The 17,292-nt window shown below is 43.0% G+C and overlaps 1 protein-coding gene across 1 annotated transcript in view; it reads right to left on the bottom strand.

The window, feature by feature from the left end:
* Positions 1–676: 676 nt before the first annotated feature.
* LOC147465427 (uncharacterized) overlaps positions 677–17,292 on the bottom strand; it is a 31,929-nt gene continuing 15,313 nt past the window's right edge. The window contains exons 2-4 of the mRNA XM_086490416.1: positions 1,165–1,327; positions 966–1,067; positions 677–864 (exon numbers count right to left, since the gene is read on the bottom strand). Of these exons, the coding sequence (XP_086346542.1) occupies positions 820–864; positions 966–1,067; positions 1,165–1,327 (310 nt within the window). The 3' untranslated portion in view covers positions 677–819. The remainder of the gene's footprint in view (positions 865–965; positions 1,068–1,164; positions 1,328–17,292) is intronic.

Genomic DNA, 17,292 nt, shown 5'->3' with positions numbered 1-17,292 from the left:
CAGATTTGTTTGAAGAGTGATGCACGAGTTTGGTCCAAAGCATTTGAAGAGGAGTTGCGGGTGGCCGATCCACTTGTTAGATTAAGTTGGGATAATCTACGTCATGGATTGGAAGTGGAGATTGTGAGACAGAAGATCCTGACAAAGTGTGGCAAGAAGTACAGGGTTTGGTGCAAAGGGAAGGTGAGCCAGTAAATGCGTACATACCACTACAAGAGGTTGTGTGCTCTTGTGACGCTGTTAGCGACGGAAATACATTGGGTTTTTATAACCCCCGGCGTCGCTAAAAACGTCGCTACGAGCGTCGCTACGAGAGCGTCGCTATAGGCGTCGCTATATACGTCGCTATCAGCGTCGCTATATAGCGACGCCTATAGCGACGCTCTCACAGAAGACTATAGCGACGCTCATAGCGACGCTACAGAGCCATAAATAGCGACGCTTATAGCGACGCCCGAGAGAATATTTTTTTGGTGGCAGGGCATTGAATGCCCTGCCACCCATCAACCATATTGTACTTGATCCACTTTTTAAAAAAAGTGCAAAGGTAGATAATAGACCCAAAATAGTCACCCACAAGACGCATTGTTTGCAAAATTGACAATTGTACACATCATAGGCAAAATGAATTGATTGGCAAATGTAATAATGACAATTGTACAACATCATAGACATAAAGAATTGATTGGCAAAAGGAACTGCGGTGACAAATGTAATAATATACATGGTTCAAAAAGACGTATAAAATCCGTCTCATGATACATAAGCTATGAGAAACCCTAAACTAATGCTATCTAGCTACGGCTAAACTGACGTCGCCTATTCAGACGTCTCATCACGTCCAAGCGGCGTATCTGTCGGATTCTGCAAAAAAAGACAATAAGACAGTTTTCAGTAAATATAAACATATAACGACATTTATAAAACAATACAAAAAATAAAAAAGAGTAAACCCTAATACTAACCATGCCGCCGCGAGAACTGAGAATGTCCATCAGGGCGTTTAAGCCCTTCCTGCCTGCATACTCGCGCTCGTACGGTGTGGGATCACGTCCTGTCATCGACCACTGTCAAAACATACAAAGATTTCATTATGTTAGAACTAAAAAACTCATAAACCCTAAACTATCGAACATGCATAAAGAGCAATGTGAAAAGACTTACAAAATCGGCCTCAAATGATGCCCATCCACCGCTCCCCAAGTGGTGCGAGCTCCCTGCCTCTACTCGCGCTCTGGCTGCATCCTTTTGTTGCTTCCACTTGTCGGGATTCTCGCGCGCTGCTTTCTTCGCATTCTTCCAATCTTCTTTGGCCAGCCAATCTGGCCTATTCCACCCATTCTTGATTGCTTTTTGCACTTCGGAACGCTTGTGTTTGCAGTATTCGCGCATTCGAATCTTCATCAGGTCTTCATTGAAGCGCTGATCCCGTGTTGGAACGGGAAACTCATCATGAAGTATGCTGATGACTCTGTTTTTTAAATCACTTGGTACTTCACTCCATTTGTTTAGTATATAGTGTCTAAACAGCTGAGAGCAAAGACCACGCATGCGCGAGATCACCTTCTTGCCGTCATCATCCATGATGATGCCGCCGCTGATGTCGACGGAGTAAGGCAAGCCCTCTGGCCGGTGACGCGTGAACCTGGGTGTCCCGGCAGGGGTCTCTAGCGGCGTGTCGATGGGGGTACGGACGTCAGGTGTCTCCACCGTCTGGGCCCCGAAGCGAGGAGTGTCGAGTGGGGTGGCTCCTGGCGGAGTAGGTAGAGGTGTGTAGCTTCTAAGAACAGTCAGCCGTGCAAAACCTGGCGTAGACGGCGATGCTGTGGCTGGTGTGGGGGCGGGCAAAGAAGGGGAGGGTAAAGAGCCTCGTCGAACACGAGGCGGTGTGGAGGCATCGGTGGCGGAATCCCCACAACAACCGCCACCGCCACCACTAGAGCGCCGGTGTCTAGACGAGTGTGAAGCTCGTCTCGTCGACGCCGAAGCTTCGGAGCGCGCCGAATGCTCCGAAAGAGAGGGAGATGCGGATGGTGTAGGAACGCGCGATGATGCACCAGAGCGATGACGCTCCACGTACCACTGTCTCTGCTGCGGTGACAAAGAAGAAAGAAACTCCTCATCATCCATACCTGCATTAAACACACGAATATTTAAACTTAATATTGAATGAATAGAGTAGACAATGACGCAAAGACCATTAAATACAATGACGTAATGACGCATATAAATACAATGACGCAATGAATCGAGTGATAGAAGAGACAAGTCGAAAACTCAAAATTTTCAATCAAAAGATGTGAGCGCGAGTAGAAAAGAGCGTTATACACCATGGAAGGTACTTAGAGAGCCAGAGCTTTTACAACACGGAGCAAAATTGTTCAAATACAATATTTGTGGCTTTAAGAGATCTCTCTCTCATCCTCGCATAACTCAGCATAACTTCCTATATCTATATAGAGCTCTCCGTTTAAACACATATCCTCTGTTTCATTTTGTAGCTCCTCTGCATGCACCCCATATAGAGTAGTAGCATCTTGATGCTCGTCTGGCACCACCGCAGCGGCTTCTGATTGAGCATCTTCTCTGATCTCCTCCATTGATGTCGTTGTGATTGGCACATGGTAGCCTTCATACGTCCTTGCACTACGAGGGGCTACCTCTATGACGTACCACCAGTTTGATGTAGACTTTGTAGGATGAAATACTACCTGCCAGAGCCACATAACTTACATGAGAGCTTTCAAGCACATAACTTGTAAAAGGGGGATGTTAACTATTTACATACTTACTTGTTCACAATGCTCGGGTAGTACGAAAGTGTCTCTTAGGTCAGTCCATTTCTTAGTAGAATCCACCTCAAGAAAACCAGACTCTCCTCTACGCACAGTAGCGTTGCGACCCTCCATGATTATCTTGAACCATTGCACGTCGAACAAGTCGACAAAAAATCCTCTGTAATCGATCCTCAAAATCTCTTGCAGCGTGCCGAAGTAAGTGAGTTCCGCCACCACAGGATCTGCATCAGAGGAACGTCGTCGACTAGACTGTTCAAATTTTGCCATGATTCCACAATCTTGAGTAAAACGCTTTTTGTCGATTCGTTCCACCCTAAAATGTCGACCTTTACACCATGCTACTGTGTATGACTTATACTACAACGAACAAAGATTATGAATGGCCGTTCAAACGTTTATAAATAAAGTCACTTGCTAGTCGTACATTGCAAACTTACCTTGGTCGCGCAACCCCGAGAGTACTCCCACTCTTCTTCAGTCACTTCGTCACCACATTGTTGTGCGCTTTTCAATTGGTTGTGCAACCATCTTAAGCTCATGAAGGTTGGTAGGCTCTCCAGAACCGCTGGATAGTGCATCGGTGGTCGTCTTCCCCATCTCCACTCGATTCGTGCCCTTTGTCGCTCTTGCTTTGCATCCTCATATTGTGAAATCCACTTTTGCATCACTGGATTGTGAAGCATGCAAAATCGGTTGATTTTAGCCTCTAGATTTTCCGTCATCTTCTTCTCAACACCGAGATTGCACATGACAATCCCAGATATGTGCTCATCATCTATGGTTCGCCATAGCGTGTCCCGGGATTTATCAAATCCGTCTAGCCACTCTCCAATGTACACTAGGGACTCTGATACCAACCAACCTTCTGCCATGCTACCCTCCGGACGTGCCTTTTGACGCACATATCCCTTAAGCGTTTTCATGAAACGCTCTAAGAAGAACATCCATCTGGAATGAACTGTGCCAGCTATTTCCACCTCATCAACTATGTGAACAAGAAGATGCACCTGAATGGTTAGCATTGTAGTAGGAAAATGTTTCTCAAACATGCACACAAGCTCCGCAGCATTTAGTTTGGCGAATGGTATGGAGTCTACGTCGATCTCCTTTTGTGAGATCCATTGCACCAGCTTTGCAAGTTTGTAGATTGTGTTACGGATGTCGAGAGACAAACATCCCTCAATGGCAACCGGTAAAATAAACTGTAAAGTATGTGGAGCAATGATATTAAAGTCCACATTTTATGCAATGATATTAAAGTCCACTATGAACGTACCTGACACATTTTATGCCAATCGTGTGACTTCAAACCGGTAAGCTTTCCTTCTTTAGTAAAACACGTTCGGAGCGAGTGCATTACGCCAGTGGGGGTCCGCAAAGATCGAATGGCCTCTTTTACTTTGCGTTCTTGGGCTCCTGTGAAAATCCATGGTGCTTTAGGGAGTTTTATCGATCCATCAGATGCTGTTTGCGGCAAATATTGCTCCATACGATCCACATTTCTAAGGTCAACTCTGGCTCCCAAAGTATCTTTCTTGCCGGTCAAATGGTCCCATAGTAGATTACCCACATTCTTGAATATGTGCATTGGATCGAGCAAGTGATTGATCACGAGTCGGGGCCAGTATGGTAACTCGTACCATAGAGATAGTCTCTTCATCCCTGGAGGCAATCTGTCATCGCACATCTCCTTCTGCTCTAACCATGCTTGTGCAGACATCCTTGGTGGCTCTCTTCCCAAAAAGCCGTCGCGTAACACATGATTCTCTGGAAGATACGCTTGATGACCTTCGTAGATTTGCTTCTTCAGTGAGGGTGCCCTACGTGCATTCAGTCTAGGTCCACATGTGACACATGCTCTGTATCCGCTTGTTTGAAGCCCTGCATGTATACACATGATAATAGATCAACTACGGGAAAAAACAATATTTACAGTGTCTGAGTGAGGAGTGTCAATAGATCACCTGAGCATTCTGTTAGCTCGGAATAGTCATGCATGGTCCACATTAGAATACCTCTGATCAAAGCATTCCGTCGTCCTGTGTGTCGGCTCATATCCACCACCTCTATGCCAATCCACAATTGTTGTAGCTCTTCCAATAGTGGACGAAGATACACATCCATATTCCCCACTTTATATCGCCCTGGCACAATCAAGCTTAGCCATAGGTGCCCCTTCTTCGTAGTCAACCACGGGGGAATGTTGTAGTTGACGATGACAACGGGCCATACACTGTAAGATGTTGATCTTTGACCAAATGGATTTACGCCATCCATAGCCAGGCCTAAGCGCAAATTTCGAGCTTCCCTGGTAAAATCCGACCATGTTCCATCTATATGTTTCTAGGCTGCGCAATCTGCAGGAATTCGTAGCACACCATCCGAAGATTTATTCTCCTCATGCCATGATGCTAGGGCGGCCATGGAATTACATTCGAAGAAATGCTTGATGCGAGGAAGCAAAGGAAAATGTCGCAAAACCTTTTGTGGAATTTTTGTCCCGTGGAGATCTACTCGATATCTTTCGGAATCACATTTCGGACACTTCTCCATGTCTGTGTATTCCCCTCTGAAAAGAATGCAGTCATTAGGACAAGCGTGGATAGAATTGTAATCCATCCCCAAGTTTCGCAAAATCTTTCTTGCTTCATCTCGGGAATCTGGCATCACATTGTCAGCTGGTAGTATGTGCTCTTTGAGCAATCTACACAACATAAAAATATGATACAGTCGTGTAAAAATCTATCAGATCATTATACATTTAGAGTTCTATTAAAGTAAACTAATTGTAATAGATCACCTGAAAAGCGCTGTGACGCTAGTGTCACTCCATCCAAACTTTGCCTGCATGTTGAGAAGAACCAGGAGTGCTTTCAATCTAAACATACGTGCTCCATTATACAATGACGTATCGGCTTCACTTTTCATATCATCATAGATAAGCCTTTCTGAATCCATGATCGTCTCGATCATTTCATCAATCTCGCGCTCAAACATTGCCTCGTTGGGAATGTGCTCTGCATGATCATCCCCCGAGCTGTCAGAGGCTACATCTTGTGGCCTCACATATGCTGCTTGACCAAAGCGCCTGCGAACACGTCTATTGGGTTGCAAGATTGCTGCTTGTTGGCCAGCGTCAGAGTCCGACGAGTTATAATTGGCAACAACTCGATCTATAATAGATGGATCGAACTCGCCAAATTCGCGAACGTGCTGCAAAGAAACACGTCTTGTCCGTCGCACAGCATGCTTGCATTGATTACAAGGACATAAGACCCTCGTTGAGAGATAGGTATTTCGGTTGGACGGTCCCACATCCTCGTCGCTACTCATAATGAGGATAAAAAACTTATAACCTGGACAACAAATTTAATATTCTATTGGCATTCTTCGTCTTATCTCTCTCTCTCTCTCTCTCTCTCTCTCTCTCTCTCTCTTTACCTCACATTCTCTAGTCATGTCCAATCCCCGCACACCTCGGTCTAGAGGTGCACGGAGATCAGAACCACCGGGTTATAATCTCGTCTTTATTGGTCAATACCTATATTTGTGGGTACAAGAAATCTACACACCCACGTCTACATGATACTGCATGTAGTGTACAAAATCCCTTTGCCTCTTCTCTAGCTGTAGCACTTCACTTCATCTTAACATCTTTTCACAGTAGATCTTTTCACTGTTCGTCTAACTCTAAACCCTAAACCGTAAGTAATTCTTGCGTGGGCTCGATCTAACGTAAATAAGCGTAAATCTAAATAAACGTAAATCTAACTAAAAATAAAGCTAAATCTAATTTAACGTAAGTCTAATGACTAGAGGTTGTCTAGATGGTCATTGTGTCGGGGATGTAGTGACTCTTGCCGCCCTGAAGATCCACCTTCTTCCCTATCTTCTGAAGACATTTCACCAGTACTTTTGGATCAACGGAGCCCACCATGAGTGAAGGCAGCAATACCCTATATTCCATTGAGGGCTTTCTTCACCCGCTTCATGCAGGCATCGCAGTCTATGGAGACCTAAATCTAATCTAATATAACGTAAATCTAAATCTAGCTTAAATAAACGTAAATTTAGTTAAAAATAAACCTAAATCTAATTTAATGTAAGTCTACATATAACCTAATCTTTAACGTCTTTTAAGATAGTTTCCTACGACGTTATAACTCTCTTCTTCTTGTGTGTGTGCGCGTGTGTGGATGTGTGTGCCAATAAAAAGAGATAAATGGTATAACCTTTCTATCACCCATGCCAAGTATGATAGATTGATTATGCCATTTCCCTCTTGAATAATAGGTCTTCAGTTCAACTCCTCGTCGGCTAGATCTTTAGGTCTTTTAATTTTAATTAGTTTCCTACGACGTTAAATTAGTTTCTCTCTCTTTCTCTCTCAATGTGTGTGCGTTTTTTTGGATCGTATGCATGTTTTCTCTCTCTTTTTCTCTCTCAATGTGTGCGTTTTTTGTTTATGCATGTTCTCTCTCTCTTTTCCTCTCTCAATGCGTGCGTTTTGTTTATGCATGCTCTCTCTCTCTTTTTCTCTCTCAATGTGTGTGTGCATTCTTTGTTTATGTATGTGTGTGTGCGTTTTTGTTTTTGTTTGTACTCTCTCTCTCTCTCTCTCTCTCTCTCAAAAACACTATGTGTGTGTGTGTATGTGTGTGTGTGTGAGAGAGAGAGAGGGAGAGAGAAAGAGGGGAAGGGAACATGAGAATGAGGAGAGGGAAGGAGCATACCTGGCTCTCCTTCCTCTCCTCGTGTGTGTGTGTGTGTGTGTGTGTGTGGAGAAGAAAAAGAGAGAGAGAGAGAGAGAGAGAGAGAGAGAGAGTGAGGGAGAGCGTTACCTGCTCCTTGCTTGAGGGCGCCGAAAAACTCAGATCTAAGATCTGAGTTTTTGGGCGCGCTCGGTTATTTTTTTTACCTCAGCCAGCGTCGCTATGAGCGTCGCAAATTTACAAATAAATTTGCGACGCTCATAGCGACGCCGGGAAATTTTTTTTTGAGCGTCGCTGTGTGAGCGTCGCTAATATGAAGAACCTCTTGTAGTGTACGTAAGTTTTCAATGGCATGGGAGAGGATGTGCAAGGCCTTAGCACCACAGGTATCCCCACCTGACATGATGAAGAAGGACAGGTTCTTGGCTGGTCTTTGGGAGAATATACATTGGAGAGTGGAGCTAAAGAAATATGAAGATGCACTAGAGGTAGTAAGGAACAAAGAGTGGAAGCTGAGAAGAATGAGTCAGATAGGAGTAGAGTCTTTGCCCAGGAGGTCTGAGTTTTAGCCTATGGATTCTTCGCAAGGTCGCATGCCAGGGGTTCATCATGAACCAGTGGTTTCTGTTACTCCTCAGGTTATGCCAATAGTGGTCACTACATCAGTGCAAGATGATGGGCTAAGGCAAGACATGAGGCAAGTGGTAGATTTAATGAAGGATCTCAGCCTAAACATGCTAGGTAATGTGCAAAATAATCGAGGTCGGGGGAGGTTTGCAAATCAACCAGGAGGTGAAGAAAGACCGAGGAATGGTGTTGGACAAAGCAATGGTAGAGTCTGAAGGCAGACGCCCATGTTGGGATGGGGGAAAAGGGAACAACACCCTCCACACAATACATTGCCTCTCTATAGCCCAAGGTAATAGTCCGCACCCCTACCCACACAGATTCACACACACACACACACACTCACTTTTTTGTAAACTTCCAATGCATAGGCTCGCCTACTCGCATTCCCGACCATACACACTCACATTGGCTGACGCATATACAAACCAATCTGCAATCACTCATTCACATGGCTCACTCTATCTCTCTCCTCCTCTCTCTTTGCACACACACGCAATCAGTTCGGAGCCACTGCTTCCACAGACGAGACGAAGTAGATGATCACAATCAAGCCATAAAAAACCCAATAGACAAACTGTGCATCAACATAAAAACTCCAAGTATACTGACTACATCGACCAAATGCCTCCTTTGGTGCAAACTGCCTTGCTCTCTACGCTTGCAATGACTCTTAGCTGACCAATCCTTATCTTGCTTTCTCTTCTACTGTATGCAACCCTTTCTCACTTCCACCCATTGCCTTTAGCTCTCGACTCTCCTTTGAGCTTAGCACTGGTGGCTTCTTCAATTGCAGTAGCCGGTTCCCACCTCCTTCAACGATTGACGGATCCCTCCTCTTAGTTGATGATGCTACCTTCCTACAGCCTTGGCCTCTCCTTCAGTAGCGCCCTCCTCAGAGTGGTCTCCTTCTCTTCTCGTACCTTGTAGACGACGCTCATTATGGCGGCCCTTTCCTCTGACTTTGCAGTTTCCCCTTCCTTGCTTCTTCTGTAGCGCAATAGCCCACCTAATCCCTACAGGTGGTGGACCTCCTCTCCTTTTCTGGCATGCCACCCCATGGCCCCTTCACCTCCCTCGCTGTTCTGGCGGCCCTCCTCTTGCTTAGTATGACCACCTCACCATTGGCAGCCCTCAGCCCTCCTTCTCTCATGATAACTGTGGCGCTGCACTCCAACTCTCATGATAACTATACAATACCGCCCCCTCCAACCAGCGCTCTCTGACTGCCACCCTTTGGCGGCCCCTTTACTCCCCCATGGCCGTCCTTGGCGCTGCTCAGCAGCTCTCCTGGCATTCCCTACAGGCGGCCACCCCAACCTGCAGCACCTCCTCGCCTTCCCAGACCAGCCCCTGGCGGCTTTCCTTCTCCTACACTTCCTCCCTCGACTGGATGCTTCCCCCTTCACAGATGGCGGCCCCTATGTCACAACCCCCCCTCCTTGCTACATGCCATGCTCGCCACACAGATGGCACTCTTCTTGCTCACAGCGCTTCACTTTCCACTCTCGGCCACCCGTGATCTGCAGTGGCGCCCTCTCCATGCAAATACTCGTTTTTTTTTTCCCTGTTCATTTTAAGTTTTGCTTTAAAAAAACCCTTCCTTAGTTCCGCTTCACACGTCGAGAAAACTCCATGTAAAGTTGCTCTATCGATTGGAATAATGGTTCCATTGAGAAGGCCACATGGCCACAGATCAACGAAGCCCGCTCCACAAAGTAAAAATGGTTCCTACATGAGGAGATCTTTGCCTGCAGGAGTTGTGACGACCGACATGACCGTCGACCACCTTGTGCTCCCATAATTCCCCATTGGATAAGTGCCTTCTTGAAGCTCATCGACCAGTAGAACTCAAAATACACAACTTGACCTGCAAAATGCCGGATTTGGCATACACACCATAGTCGCACTTGTCACAATCTGCATCTAGCACTTGTTCAAGCATTCCCCCATCATGCTCTTGATTTCCACACACCTGCTATTGGCTTCTCCCTTAGTCGACCAAATTTGGTTGCACCAACGTGTTATAATTGTAGAGAGTTGGGCCACATCAGCCCGCAATGTGATAAGCCACCAAGGATGGGGGGAGACATGTATCCATTGCCAAGACATGTGCTAACTAGGTCAAATGATTATGGCATTTAAATTAAGGGAGAAGAAGGAACCAGTGGATTAACCCAAGAGGAAAAGAGAAAGAAAAAAGTGTTAAGTGTGGTTACCTTGGAGAAGGCAACAAAGCTGGAGGATACATTGGTGATGCCTATTGAGAAGAGGACCACACAGGATAAGGAAGGAAGAAGTGCCCCAGTTCCTAGCAAGAAGAAGGGAAAGAGCCATGAAGGAGAAGATGTCAAGGCCAAGAGGAAAAGAAGGGCTCATCGCAAGTTTCATGTTTGAGATTTTCCACTTGAAATGGGCAATTAAGCTATGACTTGAAGGAGGATTTGACAAGCAGGAAAGCAGATGTTACTTTTGGGCAGCTTATAGAGATGGTGCCTAAGCTAAAGAGACAGTGGAAGAGGATGGTTCCTTTCTTCCTCCGGCTCTTGTAACCCTCTTTGAAGTAGAAGGACCTGCATCTTCATTCTCACGTCTATGCTTCTCTTCCACAATTGCTTCATTGTTATAGCATTTTTCAAGATAGGCATGCACTAATAAAGAGTCCACATGGTCATCCCAACATGGCGTATGCAATCACCAGCTTCATGTAATACCTGTTTAGTTACCTTCCCTTTTTGGGCTGAGGCTACTACATATGGCCACAAGCTATCAACCTCCTCAAAAGCATCTGGAGTAGACTTTAACACTTTCTTTGGAATTAGCTCTATCTTTGCCCCATAGGTAGCAGTCTCCACTACAGAAATAGCATGACTGGTCGCCATATCCTCCACTAACTTCCGCATACCCCCTTTTCCAAAGTTAGTTCCTAATGGCATACTTGTCTCCCGCAGATGGATCTTGCCATCCTTAAAAAACACAAGATCTCTTTTCAAGGCATCATTGAAGATATCACAATCCCTTCTACCATGGTCTGTGCCATCACACCATATGCACCTGTGCACAAATCCTTCTTTGCTTTGGGATCTATGTCCTACAGGTTGTCCTTTCCCTTCAAGCCTAGTCAGTTTTAACTTCATTTCTCGCATGCCCTTAACAAGCTCATCAAGCATAGATTTATCACCTTTTGGACTCACACTAATAGGCTTTGGAGGAATCTCAGACATGTCGGACGTAGAAGTAGTACCATTCACCACCATCTTATCTCTACGACGTTGCCTCTTAGCAAGCAATGAAACCGCATCCTCAACCTCTTTCCACTCAGCCTTTAGACCTTGTTCATTATTCTTATCTTCAAGGAGTACCTCTAACTTTTCTTGGAGCTTAGAACATGCGCTTGAAGGAAAAAATTCAGTCTTTTTACTATCCAAAGTGGCTCGCTTGGTTCCTGATAGCTGAACATAGCGCCGCTCAAACTCTCTCAACAGTTTGGTGATGGAAAGTCCTTCTTTTGGCTTTGCAACCCATTCCAAGAAGGTCCTTTTTGTAACCCTTTCAGAGTCCTCCATGAAGTATTCCTCCTTCAGGGCTAATTTGAATTGCTCCCAGCCTTCTCCATGCTCCTCCCTAATGCCCCTTACATGGTCTCTAATCTCGGGGACCACAACAAGCTCAAAACTACGAATCATGTCCACCTCTGGAACCCATTGTAGCTCCATCTCCTTTATATAACCACGAAGAAACTTTGTGACATCTTTCCTTTCAAATTGCTCCATTTTTTTCACAATAGCTTGAAGGGCTTTGGTTGTTGACACCTCCCTTCTTTCTTCAGCCTGTTGTTGTTGCATAAACATGGCGAATGCTTGAAACATTTGCATTGTGCCTTGATCAAACGAATGCCTTGTTTCTCTTGCTGATCCATAGCTTTAGGTATTTGTAATTAAACCTTTCAAAATAATTTTTTGAACCCCCATCCCAGCTGCTTCGTGTCGGGTTCACCAGAAATGTCAGAATGTGTGTGGTCTAGCTGGGAAGGTGCAAAACCTATGGTTGTGAGAGTTTGTGAGATGAGAGTCACAAACACTTTGTGAAAAAGTGTTTGTGGAGAATCAAAAATCCTCTTTCTAAGAGTGATTGACAATCTAAGAGCGTTTCGTGATAGCATATCACAAACCCTCTTTCCTATTGTGCTTGGAAATTGCTTGTTTTCGTAGTTAAGATTATGATGAGAGGATCACCAAATCACATTCAATTTCACTTAAGAAGACCATTTAAAAACACTAAAGTTTCAGCCATGAAACCTCAATGCTCATAAAAGCACAAATCTCAATCAAAATCCAAACCTCTTTCATGGTATCATGTAGCCTCACCCCCAATTACATACTCGTAGCACCAAACAATTGAAAGGAATGCACGATATTCTACCTTCACGGCGACGATTTTCTGATCTTGCAGAGATTTATGATCTCCTAAATTGAAGCCCACACACCATTTTGATAAGGGGAAACCCTAATTCACTCCCCTCACAAGCTCATACACTAGATTATGAAAAGGCGGGACTGCAGCACACATATATTGAGCAACCATGGAAGCTATTGCACAATAGAGAAAAATTGTAGGTTTTTTATGTAAAAAGAAGCCTTCTCTCTCTTCTACACGGAATTTTAAGCTGATGTGTCAATTTTTGGGCCATTTTTCCACTGTGGTTCAAAACTAGGCCATTATTAGCTCATTTTTAACCCAAAAATGCCATTTTTGATGCGAAAAATCCCAAACAGAGCAAAAAAATCCCAAAATTTGTGGGATCACTCGCATAAGCATAAAAATCATAGATAAACATCATTTTCCATCAATATACCATTTTGGATCACCTTCCATGCAATTCCACAACGACGCATGTTAGCTGCTATTTTTGGCAGTTTTTGCCCGCATCACTCTTTATAGGCTAGATGAGTGTGCCACCATGAACCACTTGGAGTATGTACATCATAAAACCAAAATAAGTATCTTATCAAGTGGGAAAGCACGCAAAGGCACCACGTCTACCCCGGATAGGTATGTACATGATAGCGACCGCAGTAGGGGCACATATATCACAATATGTACATGATTGCTTTTATTTGCATGCATCAAGAAGTGTCAAAAGTGAGGTGAATTTATTTATTTCACACTATGTACGTGCCATGGAACGACAACATGCCTTTTCTTGGGCTTGAAAAAGTTGCTTTACCTTCCATCTTCTTCTCTTCTTTTGAATCAATGCCTTGTATATATGCAAATGACTTTGATAGTTTTCTTTGTCCATAGTTGCATCAAGCTTTATCAAGGACTTTTGAGCATTGAAATTCTTTATCAAACCACCTTTTTTGTGATTTATCTTTGTTGATACCATGGTGATGCTTTATGGCAAAGCATTCTTCAACACAAAAACAAATAACTTTCTTGAAAGATTCACATTTAGTTTCTAAAGGTGCATCATATTGAAGCTTTGTCATTGATAACTTTTGCTCAACCATTTCAATGTACATTGGTATCCATTTGAAATCCATACATAGTGATAACTTCTCTTCCCTTTGGTTGAGATTATCATGCTTAGTTGCTCCTCCACATGCAAGGTCAATACATAAGGTCAGATGGTTTGATTCCGGGGTCCATTGGCTAAATATAAAACTCTTTATGCGATACATGATGGCTTCGAAGAGTAGCATATAGTCAATCACACTATCCCCATTATGTTTTCTACATGTAAATCCATTGGTTCCACTCCACAAAGATACACCATTGGCAATGAGCATACCCGTGCTATTACACATGTGTAAAAGTAACTTTCCATAGTGGTCCGGCTCTTTCTCATCCATTGAAGTATGATCATACAAGTGAGCTTCCTCCAACTCCCTTGAAATGTATGGCATATCTAATTGTTGAGTATCATGTTGCAATGTTTTTGTGTGAGCATTTTTATCCCCAAATACAATAACATCAACTTTGCCTTTGAAATAAGCAATGTCCTCTTCTAAAACAAAAATGGACGATCTCTATCCGCCATGCAAGCATAAAAGGGGGAATCATGATGAGGAATGTAGCAACCGGCTACAAAAATGGGTGCTCTTTTTGATGTCATACTTTTCAGCCATATACAATGTTTGTACTTGTCATCTTTCACAATTGATACAAAATCTTCCAAATCCTTTCTTAACACTAGGTTGGTAAAGGGACACTTTTATGTCCTATTAAGTGACCATTTTCCTTGAATTATGTCAAGAGTTTCAAAATGGATTTTGAGGTGCTATCTATCTAGAAAGTTGTCTCGTGAGCTGAAAAAAACTCGACATTTTTTTGGAATACCAATTCCATCTTTAACCTTGTCCTTGCACAACATTTCACAACCTAAACTCTGTGAAAAAACGGGTCCTGTTTTTGGCTTTTTTCAACTTTTTGCAACTATACCACTCTAGAATTCATTTTTATGAGGTCTATAATGCTAGAGAACTATATTTAGTAGTCCTCAACATGTCCTGATGTTTCCAGGGAGAAATAAATATTAAAGTTGTAAGTTATGACCAAATTACAAAAAATGTCAAATCCTGTTTTTTAGCCAATTTTAGCTCTTCTATGATTTTTTTGGTGGATTTCATGATATCCAAATGCATTTTTTATATTCTATGTCGCATATTGTAACATAAATCTAATATTCCTTGAGTTTTGGGGCACCTAATACCCTATTTTGCATAGTACACAACGATGCTTGATGTTTTCAATTATAGAAGAAAACGAAACATTCTAGTATATCAAGTATAGCTTTTTCAATATTGTTAGTTTCTTGTGACAACTACATGAATTTTGTAGGTAGTAACCATATCTAATCATAAGGATCAAATTTGGCTAGATATTGAATAGTTTCTATGGGATTCTACAACTCATAATGTGAACCCAGTTTTTTCATGTTTGGTGTTTTTAGCACTCCATCTTTGTCTCCAAGATTCCCCTTGGTAAGAGATGTATTATTCTTTTGACATGGTCCATGGCTCTTTATGAACATAAAGGAAAATAGGGAACTAAGAAAACATGCGTATATTATTTGTATTGAGCGTGGCTATAGAAAATTTAAAGATAGGTTTGCAGAATGGTAAAAATTCAAGTTTTTTGTACCTAATTATTTTGGCAAAACAAAAAATAGTGAGTGAGAAGCAATCATATGTTCTGATCACCAACCCATTGAAGTTAACTAGGGAATTTATCTCAAGTCCTACAAAAATCCCTAATCTTATTTTTATGCAACAAAACGTAAGAAATGACTGGTTTGATGAAAATGCACTGGTCCATCAACTTTGGAGGCTTGGTGTGACCAAAAGATGAGAAATTTTACAAGTTTCTTATTTTTTCCATGTGTAGTAGGCCTTGAACTATAACCTCATGAAAGGATTTTACAAAATGAGTGGATCTACTATGGTTTTGGAGGTTTTTTTCAAAACCCTGAAAGGACACTTTTATGTCCTGTTAGGTTACCAACCTAGTGTTAACCATACATGCTACCACTCCTTGCCCTCTTTGTTACTTGAGATTCTTTGACCACACCAATGAATGTACATTGTAACCCTCCAAGCCATTAATCCTTTGCGAATCATGCTCCCAAGTTTCAACAAGAAGTACAACATCGGCTTTTCTTGTTAGTTCATCAATGCCAACCCCCGCATTCCATGGGTATCCATTGCAGTTCCAAAAGCATATTTTCAATTGTAACTCGGCCTCATAGGTTGTGCATCCCTATTCACTCGAGGGACTTGCCTCCTCCTTGGGTACATTTTCTTCGTGAAAGATCTCCTTGTTTTTCTAATTCTTTTCCTCATATGCCTTGTGACACATATTTTGTTGCTTAATAGTGCAATCTTCACATACAAAACATTTTGTATCTCTCAAATAGATCCAACTATTATCGATGATAATCTTTTGTTTGGTCTCATCCGGCATGGTGCATACAATTGGCCGTTCTCCCAAGCGAGGAGCTCCTTGCTTACCCACTCTATGTGGATGGGCTCATGCGAGAAATAGGGGTATTGGGCGGTTGAGTGCAATGGGTGAGTGTCCTAAGTAGTGTGTAGGGTGAGGGGGGTAAAAGGCGAGTGATATGGAGTGGGAGATATAGGGATAAAGCCAAGGCAAGAGAGGGGGAAAGCAGATAGCTAGTACGAGAGCAAGCTAGACAAGGCAAGAGGACAGGGCCATGTGAGTAAGGAGTAGATGTGAAAAAAAATTGAATGGGATAGGAGTGTCAGAATGGCGTACTTGAGGGCTATATGGAGAGCTTGCAAGGAGAGCTTCGAAATGAGATGATTAATGATTGATGAATGCAAGAAGGGAAAGATTAATTGAATGTGCAAGCCACTTAGAACCGACACAAAACAACCTCAATGCAAATACAAATTTGGATATCAATCCTTTCCCTAACCAAGCCGACCTAGACATGGAGGGTAGTGGCCTCTTGGGTGTGCCAAGGACATGCCCACACATAGCTAGATTAGGGCTTAGTTAGTGAGAGATGCAACTAGTTATGGACAATGCCAATGGACCATAACAATGATTAAGAAATACTAATTGCTCTAATGAAGATGCTAACCACTAACACAAAAATTCATAATAACAAACCTAGCTAGTACACCATATCTCTGATAGCACTTGATGGGAATGGGATCGTGCTAGCTAAGGAGGTGATAGACAAACATTGTGCACATAAGTGAGTGTGTGTGTAGGCTAGATTTTTAAGCAAATTAGGTTCCAAGATAGATTAACTTGGACTCATAAACACAAACTTGAGAGTAGTTTTCTAACCCATCACAAGCTCACCATAAGCAAGAGACATGTAATGCAAACTTGGAATGGTTGCTTATTCATGAAATGGGCTTTAAGTAGCTCTACATCCTTGCACCACTACATGTGGGATAATTCTACCTTTTCTCTCATTGACTCATACTATAGTGACTATAGGACAAAGCTCATACCTTACACCAATGCACATAGAAAACGCATAGTAGTCATACGACACGTGGGACAAAAAGTCTCTTCATATCTATGTCTTTTTGCTGTGCATAACCCTTTGTAACAAATCAAGTCTTATAGCGATCAAGCTCACCATTGCATTGCAACTTGTAAACTCACTTCAT

The sequence above is a fragment of the Adiantum capillus-veneris genome, chromosome 1, assembly GCF_014529385.1.
Source record: "Adiantum capillus-veneris isolate H3 chromosome 1, ASM1452938v2, whole genome shotgun sequence".
NCBI lineage: Eukaryota > Viridiplantae > Streptophyta > Polypodiopsida > Polypodiales > Pteridaceae > Adiantum > Adiantum capillus-veneris.
The sequence above is the reverse complement of the archived record's forward strand: the minus strand, read 5'-3'. Positions and strand labels throughout refer to the sequence as shown.